Raw genomic sequence first — 18,602 nt, forward strand, 5'->3', positions numbered from 1 at the left:
AAAGAAAGCCTTAATTCATATATGAGGTTAGCATTTTAAACTCTGTAAAAACAGGCATAGATTAATGAAAAGTGTACACATAGTTATGAAATCTGCCCAAGGTTCAAGAACTTTATTCTCAATGTGAAGGGGACTTTTGATATAGTAGTTTGGGTAGTGACTGGAAAAATAAAACCCAATAACTTCCAGGTTTTTATTTTTTCACCTCACTGAGTAGAGTCTGCCAGATAACCTGGTTTTAAGCAAACTAATTTTGTACTCACCTTTGCTCTTTACTACTCTCCAACTGTTTTCCAAACATCATCTACTCATCTGTTCCCAAGTTAACGCTGTCCTCCCTCAGGTTCTTCTGTTTGTGATCAATACCTTCTGTCTTCGTTAGGCATCTCTGGGTCATCTGAGGAAATAATTCCCAATTACAATCGAGTTTCTGGCTTATTGCTCAGGTGTGAGCATTCTTTTTTTTTTTTTTTTTTTTTTTTTTTTTTTTTGCGGTATGCGGGCCTCTCACTGCCGTGGCCTCTCCCGTCGCGGAGCACAGGCTCCGGACGCGCAGGCTCAGCGGCCATGGCTCACGGGCCCAGCCGCTCTGCAGCATGTGGGATCTTCCAGGACCGGGGCACGAACCTGTGTCCCCTGCATCGGCAGGCGGACTCTCAACCACTGCGCCACCAGGGAAGCCCGGGGTGTGAGTATTCTTGATCTCTACTTCTCCACTTCTTCCGCTTCTAAGGACACAATTCTCTTTCCCACAGGAGGTATCCTTTCCTATTTTGTTTACAGTCTGATGTGCCAGTCTCTTCTTATGAATAATGTAAAATTGTTCTTTCAGATCTCAGAATACATTGTCTCAAAGATTTTAAATCATGTGGAGCCTACTCATTGAGAGTATACATTGAGGGGTGCAGAATTAATGGTATTATTGTTTACAATTCCCATATGAAAATGCAACCACTGTTCCCACTTGGTTTGCTGGGGATTTGGATTCCTCAACTGCAAGAGGAAAAGGGGCTCTCTTGGCCCCTGGAACTGGGGCTCAGGTGGAGTCAGGGCTGCTGATGGCACATGGTGAGGACAGATGGCTCAAAAAAAGGGGAGCTGGGTAGGTATGGGGAATCTTCCCTGCCTGCTACATTTTGGCCCCAACCTTTCTTATTTATCAGGGCATAGAACACACTCAGCAGAGTGTTCATTCCACATCTATTCAACACATATATGCTGAGCACCTATTATGGGCCAGACACTGGGCTAAGGAACTGTATGTACAGTGTGAACCTAACATATAAAGGCCCTGTTCTCACAGAACTTCCACCAGTGACTCCATGTCTGAAGTAAGAGGACTTTGCAGAAAGTGAATTTATAGTCCTTCTAGACTGTAACTTCCATGAATTTAAGATTCATTTACGATTTCCAGGACAGCAATTTTTAGGCCTCATCTGGCTAGTTCTTCCTGGAGGTTGAGTTGTATGAGGGAGTCAAACTAGATCTGTGGGCGGGAGAAGAGGCACTGAGATTCGGGCTGGGGATTCTGTTAACAAGACAGCACTGGGTGTGGGAAAGGTAGCAGTAGGGATGATGCTGGTGTAGGTGGAAAGTGGCCTAAGAGGGAGGAGCTGCTGGATGGATTCACACTCCTCCCTGATATCCTAAGACTGTCATCTCATCTTACCCCAACCCAGGTAGAAAACCTGTTGTTGTCAGCCCTGCAGTCCTAGCCAGTGCAGGTGGTGATTAGAATATAGAGAATTACAGCAGCTGTAATTGGTACCCCACCTGTATCCCCTTACTGTTATCATTTCCATGCATGCTGGACCAACTTCTCATTGCGGACCCAGCATCATTTAACCTGAGAGCTTTCTCTGGCCACCAGAGCCCAGTCCGCCTGCACCCATGCAGAAGTGACAGACTTACCCCCTTGGAAAAGCCCTCAACCAATGACAGGTGTATAAATATTCCAGCTCCCTCTCTCTCAGATGGGATACCACTGAGGTTCATGTTCTGCATGGTTTCTCAGCATCCCCTGGTGAGACCAAGCTCCAGTTGCCCGTAGTGACAATCTGCTTGAAATGCACCCTTCATTAGCCTCCTTCCCTGCTCTGTCTCATTCCCTACTTCTCTATAGACATTTCTTGGCCTTGCCTCCCAAATAAACTACTTGCACTCAAATCCTTGTTTCAGGGCTTGTCTCAGCGGGAGCCCAAGCTAAGATAGACATTGTGTTGTTCCTGTTTCTAAAAAATGTCATTGAGGTTTTGATAGGGATCCCATTGAATCTATAGATATCTTTGGGTAGTATGAACAATATTAACTTTTCTAACCATGAACACAAGCCATCTTTCCATTTATTTGTGGCTTCTTCAATTTCTTTCCTCAATGTCATTTAGTTTACAGTGCATAGAACTTTCACATCCACAGTTAAATTTATTCTTAACTAAATATTTTATTGTTTTTGATGCTATTATTTTCTTTATTTCTTTTTCAGATAGTGGTTACTGTGTGGAAATGCAACTGGTTTTTGTGCATTGATTTTGCATTCTGCAACTTTACTAGTTTATTAATGCAACAGTTTTTTGATGAAGTCTAGAATTTTCTATAAACAAGATTGTGTCATCAATAAACTGAAACAATTTTACCTCTTCTTTTCTGATTTGGATACATTTTTTTTCCTTTTTCTTGCCTAATTGTCATGGCTAGAACTTCTAGTACTATTTTGAATAAGAGTGGTGAGAGTGAGTACCTTTGTCTTGTTCCCGATCTTAGTGGGAAAGCTTTCAACCTTTCACTTTTGAGTATGATGTTATCTCTGGGATTATCATATATGGCCTTTTATGTTGAGAGTAGGTTGGTTGTTGCCAGTGGATGAGAGGTAGGGGAAATGGGGAGAGATTGGTCAAAGGGTACAAACTTTCAGTTATAAGACGAGTAAGTACCAGGGATCTAATGTACAGCATAGTGACTATAGTTAACAACACTGTGCTATATACTTGAAAGTTGCTGTTAGAGTAGAGCATTAATATTCTCACCATAACAACAAAAAAATAGTAATTATGTGAGTTAAAGGATGTGTTAACCAAGCTTATTGTAGTAAACCTTTCACAATATATGCTTGTATCAAATCAGCACATTTTACACCTTAAACTTATACGATGTTATGTGTTAATTATATCTCAATAAAACTAGGGGAAAAAAGAAATAGATATTATGTGAAATCGTATGGGAAGGAGGAGGTAGTCACAGGCAGCTACCAACAGAGAGAAAAAGAGATAAAAATTCCCCAAAGGAGTTGCAGAAATAGGGCATGGGAAGGGCCATTATACATTCACAACTGCATTTTTGGGTGAAACTATAAATTTGATACTATATTTAAAATAAAATTATTTCAACTTTCTGAGGACTAAGAAGAATAACAGTTTTTAGCACAATGTTCTTTTCTCTAGTTTTTTAATGTCTACATTTGACACTCATGTTCAACAGCCAAGGACCCTAGTGTCCTTGGGGTGAGCAATTTCCTTGAATTCTTTTCTTGTTAGAATGACATTTAATGCTTTCCTTCCACCTTTTAACTGTTTTTTTTAACATCTTTATTGGAGTATAATTGCTTTACAATGGTGTGTTAGTTTCTGCTCTATAACAAAGTAAATCAGCTATACATATACATATATCCCCATATCTCCTCCCTCTTGCATCTCCCTCGCACCCTCCCTATCGTACCCCTCTAGGTGGTCACAAAGCACCAAGCTGATCTCCCTGTGCTATGCAGCTGCTTCCTACTAGCTATCTGTTTTACATTTGGTAGTGTATATATGTCCATGCCACTCACTCACTTCATCCCAGCTTACCCGTTCCCCGCCCCTCACCGTGTCCTCAAGTCCATTCTCTCCATCTGCGTCTTTATTCCTGTCCTGCCCCTAGGTTCTCCAGAACCTCTTTTTTTTGTTTGTTTGTTTCCATATATATGAGTTAGCATATGGTATTTGTTTTTCTCTTTCTGACTTACTTCATTCTGTATGACGGACTCTAGGTCCATCCACTTCGCTACAAATAACTCAATTTCATTTCTTTTTATGGCTGAGTAATATTCCATTGTATATATGTGCCACATCTTTATCCATTCATCTCTCGATGGACACTTAGGTTGCTTCCATGTCCTGGCTATTGTAAATAGAGCTGCAATGAACGTTACATGACTCTTTTTGAATTATGGTTTTCTCACTGTATATGCCCAGTAATGGGATTGCTGGGTTGTATGGTAGTTCTATTTTTAGTTTTTTAAGGAACCTCCATACTGTTCTCCATAGTGGCTGTATCCATTTACATTCCCAACAACAGTGCAAGAGTGTTCCCTTTTCTTCACACCCTCTCCAGCATTTATTGTTTGTGGATTTTTGGATGATGGCCATTCTGACTGGTGTGAGGTGATACCTCATTGTAGTTTTGATTTGCATTTCTCTAATGATTAGTGATGTTGAGCATCCTTTCATGTGTTTGTTGGCAATCTGTATATCTTCTTTGGAGAAATGTCTATTTAAGTCTTCTGCCCATTTTTGGATTGGGTTGTTTGTTTTTTGTTTTTTTTTGATATTGAGCTTCATGAGCTGCTTGTATATTTTGGAGATTAATCCTTTGTCAGTTGCTTCATTTGCAAATATTTTCTCCCATTCTGAGTGTTGTCTTTTTGTCTTGTTTATGGTTTCCTTTGCTGTGCAAAAGCTTTTAAGTTTCATTAAGTCCCACTTGTTTATTTTTGTTTTTATTTCCATTTCTCTAGGAGGTGGGTCCAAAAGGATCTTGCTGTGATTTATGTCATAGAGTGTTCGGCCTATGTTTTCCTCTAAGAGTTTGATAGTGTCTGGCCTTAAATTTAGGTCTTTTATCCAGTTTGAGTTTACTTCTGTGTATGGTGTTAGGGAGTGTTCTAATTTCATTCTTTTACATGTAGCTGTCCAGTTTTCCCAGCACCACTTATTGAAGAGGCTGTCTTTTCTGCACTGTATATTCTTGCCTCCTTTATCAAAAATAAGGTGACCATAGGTGTGTGGGTTTATCTCTGGACTTTCTATCCTGTTCCATTGATCTATATTTCTGTTTTTGTGCCAGTACCATACTGTCTTGATTACTGTAGCTTTGTAGTATAGTCTGAAGTCCAGGAGCCTGATTCCTCCAGCTCCGTTTTTCTTTCTCAAGAGTGCTTTGGCTATTTGGTGCCTTTTGTGTTTCCATACAAATTGTGCAATTTTTTGTTCTAGTTCTGTGAAAAATGCCATTGGGAGTTTGATAGGGATTGCATTGAATCTGTAGATTGTTTTGGGTAGTATAGTCATTTTCACAATGTTGATTCCTCCAATCCAAGAACATGGTATATCTCTCCATCTATTTGTATCATCTTTAATTTCTTTCATCAGTGTCTTGTAGTTTTCTGCATACAGGTCTTTTGTCTCCTTAGGTAGGTTTATTCCTATGTATTTTATTCTTTTTGTTGTGGTGGTAAATGGGAGTGTTTCCTTAATTTCTCTTTCAAATTTTTCATCATTAGTGTATAGGAATGCAAGAGATTTCTGTGCACTAATTTTGTATCCTGCTACTTTACCAAAATCATTGATTAACTCTAGTAGTTTTCTGGTAGAGTCTTTAGGATTCTCTATGTATAGTATCATGTCATCTGCAAACAGTGACAGCTTTACTTCTTCTTTTCTGATTTGGATTCCTTTTATTTCCTTTTCTTCTCTGATTGCTGTGGCTAAAACTTCCAAAACTATGTTGAATAATAGTGGTGAGAGTGGACAACCTTGTCTTGTTCCTGATCTTAGAGGAAATGGTTTCAGTTTTTCACCATTGAGGATGATGTTAGCTGTGGATTTGTCATATATGGCCTTTGTTATGTTGAGGTAAGTTCCGTCTATGCCTACTTTCTGCAGGGTTTTTATCATAAATGGGTGTTGAATTTTGTCAAAAGCTTTTTCTGCATCTATTGAGATGATCATATGGTTTTTCTCCTTCAATTTGTTAATATGGTTTATCACATTGATTGATTTGCGATTATTGAAGCATCCTTGTATTCCTGGGATAAACCCCACTTGATCATCCATCTTTTAACTTTGATTTTTTTTATCAACTCTGGAAGACTTTCAGAAACTTAAAATGAATTCTGAGTACATATCATCTAGCCAACTGTTTTTATTATGGGAAAGTAAGAAACACAGTTTCTTCATCTATAACTAGATTAATACCCAGGATTCAATGTCAGTAGAATGTGTGTGTGAAGAGATTTTCTAGTAAAGGAAATATATTTGTTGGGCTACCATTCTTCCCTGATCCATTTGTAGTCAGTGGCATGTTTTTAAATGATGGCTGAGTGAACCAGCCAAAGGACACACCCACACAAATACTTTTTCCCCCTCTACGTTCATTTGTCATTATGTAGGTCATAAGCTTGACTACTCTAATAAATTAATTTTTTCTATAGAAATTATAAACTTCTTTAGGATGGGAAGCATTTCTTACCTTTTGAATTATTCCTGCATACCTAAGGTCTAAAACAGTGCACATAGAAGGTGCTCAGTAAATGTTTGTGGACTTGAACAAAGAAAATAGAAACAAAATTGAGAGCAGTCTGTTTGTGACAAGTATTTGCTGAGTCTATAGATGTTCTTCTCTTCTTTTTTTCTTGATGAGTTATAGCAAATATTTAATCTCGTTTGTATCACAGGGTTAAAATGTGGTCACTCATATTTTGTGACAAGAGCCTAAAGTCCCTGACATTCATCTCGTCCTTCAATTCTTTTTACTGATAGAATAAAAATAATAACTGCTGTTACTTCTACTCCCTGTTCTGATACCTGTACTAGAGTTCTCCAAACATTCTTCTCACTCTGCAGAACGTCCTTTGTTTTCTGTCTTACTTCCACCTTTGCTCACAGGAGACAGTAATGATGCTATGTTGGCTTTTTGCCCCAACCATGGTGCTTTCATTAAGCTTCTTGTCCTCTGGGTCCCATTGTCTTCTAATTAAATACGTGGAGCCTGGTACTCACTGAAAGTACACAGCAACTGCTAAAGTTTTGCCTCTTAAGAAAACCTCTGCGTTGCTCTCTGCCCTGCCGCATAGATTCTAAGATCTCTACCGCTTCCTTGTGTTCAGAAACAAGATTCTTCGGTTTGCCTTGGTTCAATCAGACAGATGCTTTATAAAAATAAATTAAAAATAAAAACCCTTATACTTGTCAGTCTGTGGGAGGAAAAGAAAAGAGATTGAGAAAGTGACTAAGGAGAGGAGTAAGGTTGCTATCTTTGATTCAATTTAGTTGGACTGCTTTATTTATGCCTTGATCTTTTCCTTTACAAAAACGATGGCATTTTTGATACTCTCTTCCAGGCAGCCTCCCCAGGGCAAGTGCAGATGTGCTGAGCCATTTGGCTGAAGCGTGGACCTACTCAGAGAGCCTCCCTTCTCCCCAATGAAGTCATCTCCTCTCGGCAGCCCAGCGTTTCCCATCACTCCATGTTGGAACTTGGCTTTGGCTTGCATAGTTCTGTCATGATGTAGATGGTCTTCCAGTTAAGTTCTGGAGAAATCTACCCAACCATGAACAGGACATTTACAGCAAAAAAAAAAAAAAAGAGCCCTTTTATTGAAAGAAACATTTTACTGTAACATTTTGATTTGGAGGTTGGGGAGCAAAGGCTTGGTATCTGATTTCTGGGGGGGGAAATCGCATTCTTCATGGCTTTCTAAGGATATTTGTCTGTATTTAATTTCTCTGAGTAATTTATATACTTCAGGCTAAAGTGTAATGAGCTTGTCACCATCACTTTGCCTTTTGTAGGGTTTCTTTTATTTTTTAAAGAAAGCAACAAAAACCGTATATTATTGAATAGTTCTGCATTTCCTAGAAACCAAAGAAGATTTGAAGTGTTGGGTAAAATGTCTTTCCCTAATCTGTAATTTTTTTTTTTAAAGCAATCTTAGAGGGTTGACTTCCTTTTTCTAGGGTCTTTCACATTTTTAATCTTTCACATTCTTTCACCACCCAGAGAGGATATTTGCTTCATTGTGCCTAGGATCAGCCAGATCAGGGACTTGAAATGTGAACTCTGTTTTTGGAGTGTGGATGGGACTGGAACCTTGTCATTCCTAGTGCAGCAACAGATAATACGATGTCTAAGAACACTTCACCTGATCAATAAAAAAGGAGAAGACTGAAATGTGATCCTAAAGGACCTCAGAAAGAGGTTTAGATAAAGATAATGAAATTCTCTGGAGACCCACCTGACATCTACACCTTTCTTCTCTAAGTCTTTGGCTGTCTGCCCTCTGACCTCAGCCAAGTTCCTAAAGACAAGATCAAGGCAATGAAGCAAGGCACGTAGCTTCTGGCTTCTGGTTTCTTGTAGACACCAGCACTGGGAATGAAGAGCTTGTTTTATCTACACCTGGGACCATGGAGTTTACATACAGAACATCCCCAGTACAAGGACATGATTTAAAGGGGGATGCACAGAATGATATTTTAATTACTGTTTAATTCAGACAAGTGTATTGGGCAAATATAGTTTTAGTTATAAAAGCTGCAAATATATATTTTCTCATTCAAGGACTTTTGATGATTTTTCAGACATAGGAGAATAAGAAATAACTTTCTCTCATTCTCTTTTTCTTGATTAAAGAAAGAGAGAAAGGAAGGAAGGAAGGAAAGAAGGAAGGAAGGAAAAGGAAAAGGGAAGAAAGGAAAGGAAAGGAAAGAAAGGGAAGGGAAGGAAAGAAAAAACAAAGAAAGAGAGATAAAGATGTCCTCAAGGAGAGTTACGTATAAATAATACAGCTGTAGACTCTATCCTGGATGTACCAGGTATGCTTTCCTTTTTATTCTTTCTCTATCGTAAATAGCTAGAGGGTGAATTCTGCCTTAGAGAAAGAAAGCAGATATTCAGGGGTGTCATTTCATTCTGGTTATTTGACAGCTTGAAGAAGCATTTAATTTTCTAAATAATAATGTTACAAGCCAAGGTAAAGAAAAGGCATGCAGTTTAAAGCTTTTCAACTTTGTCCAAGTTCTGACTAGTTATGTCTGCCTGAGAAAGTGCCTTTGCCCCGTAGAACTACTCAATCAAGAGTTGTAATGTCTATGGACATTACAAGGAACCAAAACGTTGGAGGGCTGGAGGAACACATTTGGCAAGATAAAGGAAAATATCTCAGTATGTAAGGAGTAGCTGACCCATAATTTTAATCATGTTCCATTATGTACAGATGGTATTATTTGTAGTGAATGTTAACCATTAACATTTGCTTGAAAATGGATATTAATCTGCTATTAGTTTCTTGTTTCTGCTCTAGGTCTCCTTTGTAGAAAAGTTTTACTTAACTATATTATGAAGGGAGAACAGGGTAATGGAGAGATAATAAGCTTTTCAGATTGGCAGATCTACCACTTAAAAAGTGGCCATGGGCAGGACACTTAAATTCTTTGGAACTCAACTAGGTTCACTCAAATTTAAAAATGAGAATAATAATATATACCTTGAAGTGTTTCAGAGAATGATCTAACCTAATGCCTGGGTATAAACTTCAAAAAAAACTCTTTTATTTCATTTTTCTCGGTTCCTGAGTGAGCTCATCTTGGTCATAAAGATGCTATGAGGAGCACTGAAAAGACCACTGGGCCAGGAGTCAAGAGTTGTGTGCTAGTAACAGCTTTGCTATTAATCGTGTGATTTTAGGAAAGTCGCTTTCTGGGCCTTAGTTTGCCTATCTGTTAAATGTAAAGGTTGAACTCCAATTCTGTTCTATGGCTCTGTTATTCTAAATATATTTTAATGGACTAGAATCTCAATGTTGGAAATGGTCGTACAATAACTGTACTAAGAATAAATAAATCATTGTAAAAACAAATAAGTTGATTTCCAAATCCTAGAATTAATAGTTACATCGCTCACTGTAGTGAGCTCATAGATAGACAGATAGATAGACAGATAAATAAATAATGCACATTCTGAGGACTGAAGTTCTCCTAACAAATCTTGTACCTGTTTATTAATTAAAATCTATGATCATGCAGAACACATACAACTTTCAAAAGAAACATTACAACAAGAGTCTAGGCTGCTACAAGTTTTAAAGTATGAGCTTAAGCCAACCTACTCAAAGAAATTCAGAGTGAAAATGGACTTTCTCCTTTAATCATCACTCTGTGAGGTGTTGTGTTTGATATAATTTTATAAGTAGGGACTTCAGAGAGAAGAATTATCTCATTTTCCATATTTGTAATACTTCCATATTTGTGTAGAAAGAAAAGTTTGCTCTCCACTCCAGTATCCCCAGTGTTAAACTGATGTGCACCTTGGATTTATTTTGTTTCCATTATATAAACTCAATACTTGACTTCAAAGAAAAGTAAGATACAAAGTCCCTCTTTTCTAAGGGGCAGAAATCCTTTGTGTCAACTGGTTGACCCTTGCTCTGTCAGGTCCTATTGGAAGTCTTTTGTAACACAATGCAGGGGACTCTTCCATGTGTTGATGCTGTTTACATAGTCGGGTGGACCCGGCTAGATATAAAAATCACATAAACTCATGAAAGATTATGGTCCCGTTTCCTGACCACAAGGATGGTGATTGATATATCCAAGGAACCTCTGTTACTCAGAAAAATTGCTAAATGTTCTACCATGAGGGGCACTTTGAAACACTGAGGGAAAGAAAGAAAGAAGAAAGCTGAATCTAGACTTCTGTAGGTTTGTGGCAGGGGAAGAGGATCTGTTTGAATCCGACAAGGGATTTGCTTCGGGGAATTTCCTGTCCAGCCCATTATTACCGGGGTCTTTGTAGATTGCGCAATGACGTTGGGTTCCCCGTTGGGCAGCTCCTGGGGAAAGCAATGGGGAATCCTTACACTTTCCCTCTAGGTCTCAGAAGGATCTCGTTTTCTCAGTGTCTCTTTCAGGTTGGCAGAAGCCAGGAGCCTGACACTTCCCTCAGATGGGACAGGCAGGCTCGGTGGCCGCGTAAACACACTGTAACCAAGTTCTTTGCTGATTTTACAGAGTTTCATTTGTTCCCAAGAAGCACTGACGGTACTCAATTGTCTAGTGCTGGCCTGCCCCACAGGAGCCTGGGGGCTCCTTTCCCCTAACCCAGAACTAGCAGCACGGGGGGCGGGGAAGCGGAGGTGGGGAGGGGTGGGAAGGCAGTGGTTTCCTTGCGCACAGCGCGATGTTACTTAGTGAGTCGCTGAATGGGGAGCGCTGTTGTCCCCAAGCCGATTGGTACTTCTTGTCAGGAAGAAACGCCGAGAGGTGGGAGTGCCTGGGGAGGGAGGCAGGCGGTCCCTACCGCAAGCGCGGGGAGCTGCCTTTCCGCTCCTTTGCCTGCTTTCCAAGCCTGGGCTTTTAGGAGTGGCTGAAGCTGCGGAGTGCTTGAGGAGCCTGTGAATGAACCCTCCTCCTCTTCCTCCTCCTCCTCCTCGCTGAGTCTCCTCCTCGGTGCTGACGGTACTGTGATATAATGATGATGGGTGTCACAACCCGCATTTGAACTTGCAGGCGAGCTGCCCCGAGCCTTTCTGGGGAGGAACTCCAGGCGGGCGGGCGCAACAGCCGCGAACATTAGGTGCTGTGGACAGGCGCTGGGACCGGGCTCTGCGGTCAGCCCCGCATCCTCCCGCATCCTCCAGCACCATCCCGCACCCTTCCCCAGGCCACCGCGCTTCCTATGTGACCCGCCCCGGCAACGCCGAGCCCAATTCGCGCAGCGCTGAGGTGAATTTTTCCCCTCAACTGCAGTAAAGCCGCCTTTCAAGGTAATCACGTTTCTTTTGTTCCCCCTTAAAAAAAAAAAAAAAAGAAAAAGAAAAACTTATAGGAAAAAAATCGAGTTTAGAAAAAAGAAGTACGTTGTAATTGGTAGAAGGCTTTTAATTAAGGCTAAGAGAACTAGCTCTGAGAAATTAAGAAAATATGTGCACTGTAAAAAATGCAGGTAACTTTCAGAAGGATGTTTGGAGAGAAGAATACAGAGGGACCTTGGTGCTGAAAAAGATCCAGACAAAAGAAGCCCGGGGTGGGGTGGGAGTAGAAGGACAAATGGAATTGGGGGAAGGGAGGGAAGGGAATGCAGAGAACCCCTAGAAACGTCGTGGGGTCTTGAGCTGGAGAGGAGAGACCCGTGGCACCTTGATCCCTTTTTTTTTTTTTTTTTAACCTGCTCGAGGCAAAAGTTTGAATGGGGACCACCGAGACTTGCCTACATACAAGTCCCCGAAGCCGCCTTGGTGCAGGCCACCTGGTTCCCGGTCCCTGATGTGTGGTCAGTGCCCGGCGTTCCTGGAAAGCTGTTCCCAAGCAGCTTCTGACAGGGCGATCCGGGACCTGCGCGGACGTGACCCCCTCAGCCCGCGGGCGGTCTGGGAGGAGGTCCGGTCGGGGAGGTGCAGGGTCCCCGGTCCGCGTCTCTTCGGCAACGCGGGGGCTGTCAAGGCTCTCTCCGGTGCCCCTGGGTTCTTTTGTCCTACGCGCGGTGCGCCGGAGCCGGCCGGGAGGGAGCAGGGAATGGGGGTGGGGTGTTTGGAGCGCCGCGGAGGTCTGCAAGGCGCCAGGGCGGGAAAAGCTTGCCCCGAACCAGTAGGGATGTGCAAGAATTTTATCTCGCCCTGAGGAGCGAAGTGGAGGCTTTTGCTCTGGTCTCAACGAGCAAACCAGCGCTCAGATCGCTCTTCAGACAAAGGTGGCGCGGGGACCCGAATCTGGGGCCTCTAGGACCAGCCCTCTCGCCCGGACTACTGCAGCCCTCCTTTTCCTTCCATTTCCCCACCCCCTCCCAGCCCGCGGCCCTAGTTGAGCAACTTTACTGGCGGGTCTTGCGGCGGCGGAGAGCGAGTGGCGGCAGCTCCGGGGGACGCCCTCGGCTGGAGCGCCCCACCGCCCTGCGGAGGCGTGGGCGCCGCCGGTCTACATCCCTGGTGCGTGAGGGCTGGGGGGCATCAGGGTTGTCCAGGCTCACTGTCTGTGTCACTGGGCGTGGAGCAGTCAGTGGGTTAGGCAGTGTAGAGCGAGGTAGAAAACTAGTGTCATAGCTTAAACTATTTGCTCTCGGATCCAGCTGCGCCGTAGCAAGTCCTGCAAGTCCCCGGGAGATGCTACGGGAGGGAGGAGAAATCTACGCGGCGCCTGGAGAGCTGTCCCGCGGTGCGCACACCCACAGGCGGAAGGATAGTCTCGCTATCTGTGTCCCGTTTCTCATCTTTGTCTCTCCCTCTCTGTCTCCATCTTCTCTGCCTCTCTTCCCCTCTTCCAGCCTCTGCTTGGTCTCTGTCGCTCCTGCGTCCCCTCCCCCCACGGCTGACAAATGAATGGCTAGTGTGAAATCCCTGCCTCCTCTGTCCGCGGAGGCTGGCAAGGAGGGAGGAGCGAGGGAGGCGGTGCGCTCCTTCGGATCTACCCCCACTTGCAGTGCTTCGAGCTTGCAGAACCCAGATGTCTAGGAATAGGGAGTTTCTTGGTGGGTGTGGGCGCCCCCTGATGGAGAAATGAAGCACACGTGGAGGACAACGAGCCCCCCGCCACCCCAAACCAAATGAGCCGCTTTCACAGCCATGTATTCAAGGATGGAGCACCCTAGCTTCCCCTTTAGTTGTTAGTTTTCTACTTCGGAATCTGCGACGTAAATCTAGGGGTTTGGAGGGCCCAGGAAGGAGACTTGTCTTTAAGGGCCGAAGCGCCTTCTCCCGAGTCAGCTGGGACATGCGCGGCACTCTGGGCCAAGCCTGCAGTTTGGTGGACTAACGCACGTGGCCAAGGGAGGATCCAGGTTTCGGGGGGCTTGGCGCTCAACCTTGGACGTCACTTTAAGAAAGATCATACAGAATGCCTTACTTTTGGAAATTTTATTAAGGCCCACGACCACTCGAACCCGAAACTAGAGCCCCGCCCCAGACCATTGCCTAAGAAGGGACCCTAATCCAACGTTTAAATTTCCTCAATTTCCCAACACTCGCCGAACGTGGAAATTTGGGAGGAGGGAGCCGGGAGGAAAAAGGAGAGAAGGGAAGGAAAGGGACGGTGGGGAGAAAGGGAAGAAGAAAGGAACAGAGACGGGGCACATGCACGCAAACAGCCGGGAACGGACCGGCCGGGTTCCTTTCAAGGTTTTGGACTAAATTTCGCGTCTCCTTTTAAGCCATTGTTTAAATCCCCAAAGCGATAATAAACCCTACTGAAGCGGCGTGCTGGGAGGGAAGGCGGAGGAACTAGCCCCTTAGAGAGGCTGAGGCTGGGGGCATCTCTCCACTCAGCCCGCGCGAAGGGAAGAACCACACCGGGCGCTTCCCGCAGAGCCGGGGCTCACCAGCCGCCGCCACGTGGGCTGGGGCTTCAGCTCCCGGCCCGAGACGGGTGTGACTTCTTGGGCTCGGAGACAGCTGCACTGCGGGACCGGCAGTCGCTCAGCGCAGAGGCTGGCGGGGCGCCGCCTGGGTCCCCGCCCAGAGGCCAGTGGGGGCGTGGCTTTAGTCCTTCCGCGGGACAGGGGCGGGGCGGGGAGAGCTGAGCCGCTGGGCGGGGAGAGCGGAGCGGCGGCGCACCCAGCGCTTAGGCTCCGGGAGGCTGCTGGAGCCGACCAGACTTCTATCCTGACGGCGCTAAACACTCTTATTAAATAAAAAAAATTTGAATTTTTTCTTGCCTTGCTTCTTGGGAGTGGTAGGAGGAGTTTTCCCCTTGCGGCAGAAAAGAAGTAAAGATTTACTCCAAGCAAACATTTTTGGCAGAAATATGAGACGAGTTTATCCTGTGATCCATATATTGACTTTAAAGATCACTTTTAGTCAATTACAGGATAATCACCTTCCATACGTCCTAAAGAGTTCGTCTAGCATGGCGAACAATTGCCATTGACAGGACTGATAGATTCCATGACCGCAAACCTTACGGGCTGTGAGTGTAACCCTGGTCCCTTTGCATCAGGAACTTTATTTTAGCTTGGGCCGGCCCATAGTGGGAGCTCAGCTCATATTTATGAAATGACTGAGCTAGTGACTTGGGGGAATACGGCTCAGAGTTGATGCCGCCACTTAGTGCTACATTTTAGACCCTCCTATTTCTTCGCTTTATCTTGGAAGAACAGAGTTTTAATGATCTATTCCATCTCCAATTCTGACATCTAATTGATCCCCTTTCCCTTCCTTTTTGACTCCTAAAAGCTGTGACCTAAATTCTTTTAAATACTGCTTGGCAATTGTGCCAACCCTACAGTGAAAATATTCCTCTAAAGACCTAAAATGGGATGTTTTGATTCTAATATAAAAATAGGAAGGCGTCAAAGTAAGCAACAACTAGTTTTCTGAGATAAAATCTGTTCCAGTTTGGAGAATATGTAACTTGGGATGTGAGGGCATATCAAGCAGAAGGTCTCAGAGGCTGACTTCTGGTTCTGCGTTCTATGTGAAAAAAGGAAGATTTTACAATTGTATGTGCCTGTCCCAACTAAACTGCAAAGGGTTCCATGGATTCCAAAGTGGCTGAGCAATTACTTGCTCCAGCAGAAAGTCCACGGTCCTTCATCTAGTGGGTGGTGGGAAGAGGGAGGAGATTCAAGACAATTGCTAAAGATTTGTGTAAGATTCAAAGTTTCGCTTTGTTTTCCTTAGTAAATAAAAAAAAGAAATATAAAGTTAGCCCTAAATTGTATTTCCTGCTTTTAATTTAAAGTTTAAAAAGAATTTAATTTTAACTTTAATTCAAATTTAAAGTTCGAAAAGAATCCCCCTAGATTTATATATGTTTACAAGCATAGGTTTCTTCTTTTTCCCTGTGCCTACAAACTGGAAGGAAATACCTGTGCTATCCTAAGATACCTATATCTGCACCCTTGTAAATTGTTTGGAAAGGACCTAAAAAGTTAAGTTAAGGCTGAATATGATTAATGTTAAAGATATAGTCATTGTTCTTTCTTTCCTCACATTATTACTCTTAAATACTTTGTGGTTAATGATTGGTCAGTAATTGAACATCAGAGCCTTTGAGAGCACAAAGATCAACCAACACTGTCACCCAACAGCCATATAACTAAGCTCTTTTTGCCTAGTGGGATTCAAACATTTTTGTTGACTTTATTCATGGACAAACATCACTAGATACTGTATTTAAAATGGGATATTGCCCTGTGACTGAACAGAACTTCTCCAGACCCATGGTTCTTTTGAGGAAGAGAATGAATGACTGTAGTAGGCCATTATTCCACCACCCACCTAGAGAAACCAGTTAGGACTCACAAATACTCATTGTTGGGGGTTACTGGCTCTGGTATGAGAAAACATGCTGATTGTTGCATAGGTCTGTACTTTACCAGAAAACACAAGGCCCGTACTCTCTCTGATTTGGAATCAGAACAAGGAGAAGTAGAGATAAATGTCTTGGCCAAGCTCCACTTCAGTTAGTGAACGTTTGCCAGTTTCCTCTGGTAGCTTAAATGTGGTTAATTACTTATATATACATTTATACATTTATATTATGTATATGTTCTCCAGGGTACTTGACTGCCATGTTCTTATCACTGAATGTGCCAGAGGTGGTTCTATTTCAGTGGTCAGTGCAAAGCATCTTTATGTAATGTGTTTGTTTGTTGTGTTTGCCTGAAATGCCTCTGGATAGATCTATCATCTTTAAAAGGGTGTAAATGCAGATCCACATTTAAATTTACCTTTTTCTCTGTATACATCCTTTCTTTTTCTGTGTACATCCTACCTCATTCTTCTTAAGAATTTTAAGAGGTGTTTATGTCTGTAAACATGAGATTACATAGTTTATGATAAACACATATATAATATATAAGTTATAATGTTTTTATTATTAAATTACTGAGTTGGTATTACCTGTGGTGTAGTGGAAGGAGCACTAGGCTTAGAATCAGAAAGGTTGAGTTGCATTTCCTCATTGAGAAAACCAGGTTAGACACAACTTTTAGACATTTGGTGTCAAAAATCTATTAAATGGACATGCAGTTATAAACATCAAAAGGGTGAATACCTGTGAAAGGGCTTTGATAAATGAGAACTCCACAAATAAATGGTGTTAAGATATATCCCTGGGGCTCATATTGATCTAATTCTATGATCTTAATAATAACAGCATTACCCAAATCATGTATTTCCTACTAAACCTACAAAATGTGTTAGAGAGGGACATACTGTTTTAAGAATTGTCTAGTTTCACACTTGTATGTGGAATCTAAAAAAAAACAATACAAATGAATTTATTTACAAAACAGAAATAGACTCACAGACATAGAAAACAAATTTAGAGTCACCAAAGGGGAAAAGGGGAAAGGGATAAATTAGGAATTTGGGATTAACAGATACACACAACAATATATAAAATAGATGAACAACAAGGACCTACTGTATAGCACAAGGAACTATATTCAATACCTTGTAATAACCTGTAATGGAAAAGAATCTGAAAGAAGAATATATATATGTGTATATCTATATATCTGAATCACTGCTGTGCACCTGAAACTGACACAACATTTAAAATCCACTATACTTCAATTTAAATAGAAAAAGAATTGTCTAGTTTCATTGAACAGAAGACAGAGTCCAGAAACAGGCTCAAACGAACATGGAAATTCAGTGGAAATGAAGAATTATTCAGTGAATGGATTGGGCACAGTGGATTGGTTCACTCAAAATACAAGTCAATCTTTACCTCATTTCTTATCCCAAAATAAAGTTAAGATAGATCTAATATAAAATGTAGGTAATGACATTTAAAAAAATAACTAGAGGAAATTATAAGATTTTTAAAATAATAAGCTAGGAGTAAGGAAACCTATGCTAAGGAAAAGGTGAAACCCGTGCTAAGGAAAATGTAAAACCCAGAAGCCATACTAGAAAAGATTAATAAATCTGACCAATAACAATTAAATTATTTACATGAAAACAAATAACACATCTGGAAAATATTAGCAACATATGAGAGACAAAGAGCTAACAACTATTTTGATATGCCAGGACCTTTTACAAAAACTAAACCACAATCTATCAAAAAGAAAAATTATCAAATGTTTTATGCAGGCTGCTAACAGAAAGAGAAAAATAAATGTTTTAAAATCATCTGAAAAATTGCTCAGTTTCATTCATAGTTAAAGAAATAGTAATTAAAACAACAATGATATTCTGTACCATTTTTTCATCAGTCAGAGCTGTAAAGATAAAAAAAGTTCAATGAAAGTTTGTGTTGGTCAAGTTGCGGGGAAACTGGATCTCTCATATATGTAAATAGGTTCATCTTTGTTAGAAAGTGATTTGGTAATAGCTATCAAAAAATTTTTTAAATACATATACCTTTTGACCCAGCAATTCCTCTTCTAGGTATTGTCATATAGACATTGGTATGAATGCCACCCAAAACAAATGGCCAAGGATGCCCTTTGCAGTATTATTTCATAGCAAAAATTTGGAAACACCTTAAAGGCTCATCACAGGAACTGGTAAAATAAAAGATGCTACATTTATCTAGGGGAAAACTATGCAGCTGTTAAAAATGACACAGACAAACTGTATTAGCTGATTCAGAATATTCTCCAAGATAAACTGTGTTTTAAGTGAAGAA

At 41.8% G+C, this 18,602-nt stretch overlaps 2 protein-coding genes across 4 annotated transcripts in view; both read left to right on the forward strand.

Annotated features, from left to right (window-relative positions):
- The window catches only part of XRCC4 (X-ray repair cross complementing 4), a 391,068-nt gene extending 381,231 nt beyond the window's left edge, over positions 1-9,837 (forward strand). The window contains exon 8 of the mRNA XM_060093120.1: positions 7,373-9,837. Coding sequence (XP_059949103.1) covers positions 7,373-7,418 — 46 coding nt within the window. The 3' untranslated portion in view covers positions 7,419-9,837. The remainder of the gene's footprint in view (positions 1-7,372) is intronic.
- Positions 9,838-11,298: 1,461 nt separating this feature from the next.
- The window catches only part of VCAN (versican), a 122,408-nt gene continuing 115,104 nt past the window's right edge, over positions 11,299-18,602 (forward strand). The window contains exon 1 of one of the 3 annotated variants that reach the window (XM_060093121.1): positions 11,299-11,794. The gene's annotated coding sequence lies outside the window, so the exon portion shown is untranslated. Of the gene's footprint in view, positions 11,795-12,846; positions 12,953-18,602 lie in introns of those variants that run through there. The other 2 variants (XM_060093123.1, XM_060093122.1) reach the window with 2 other exon arrangements.

This window comes from Mesoplodon densirostris, chromosome 3 (assembly GCF_025265405.1).
Source record: "Mesoplodon densirostris isolate mMesDen1 chromosome 3, mMesDen1 primary haplotype, whole genome shotgun sequence".
Classification (NCBI taxonomy): Eukaryota; Metazoa; Chordata; class Mammalia; order Artiodactyla; family Ziphiidae; genus Mesoplodon; species Mesoplodon densirostris.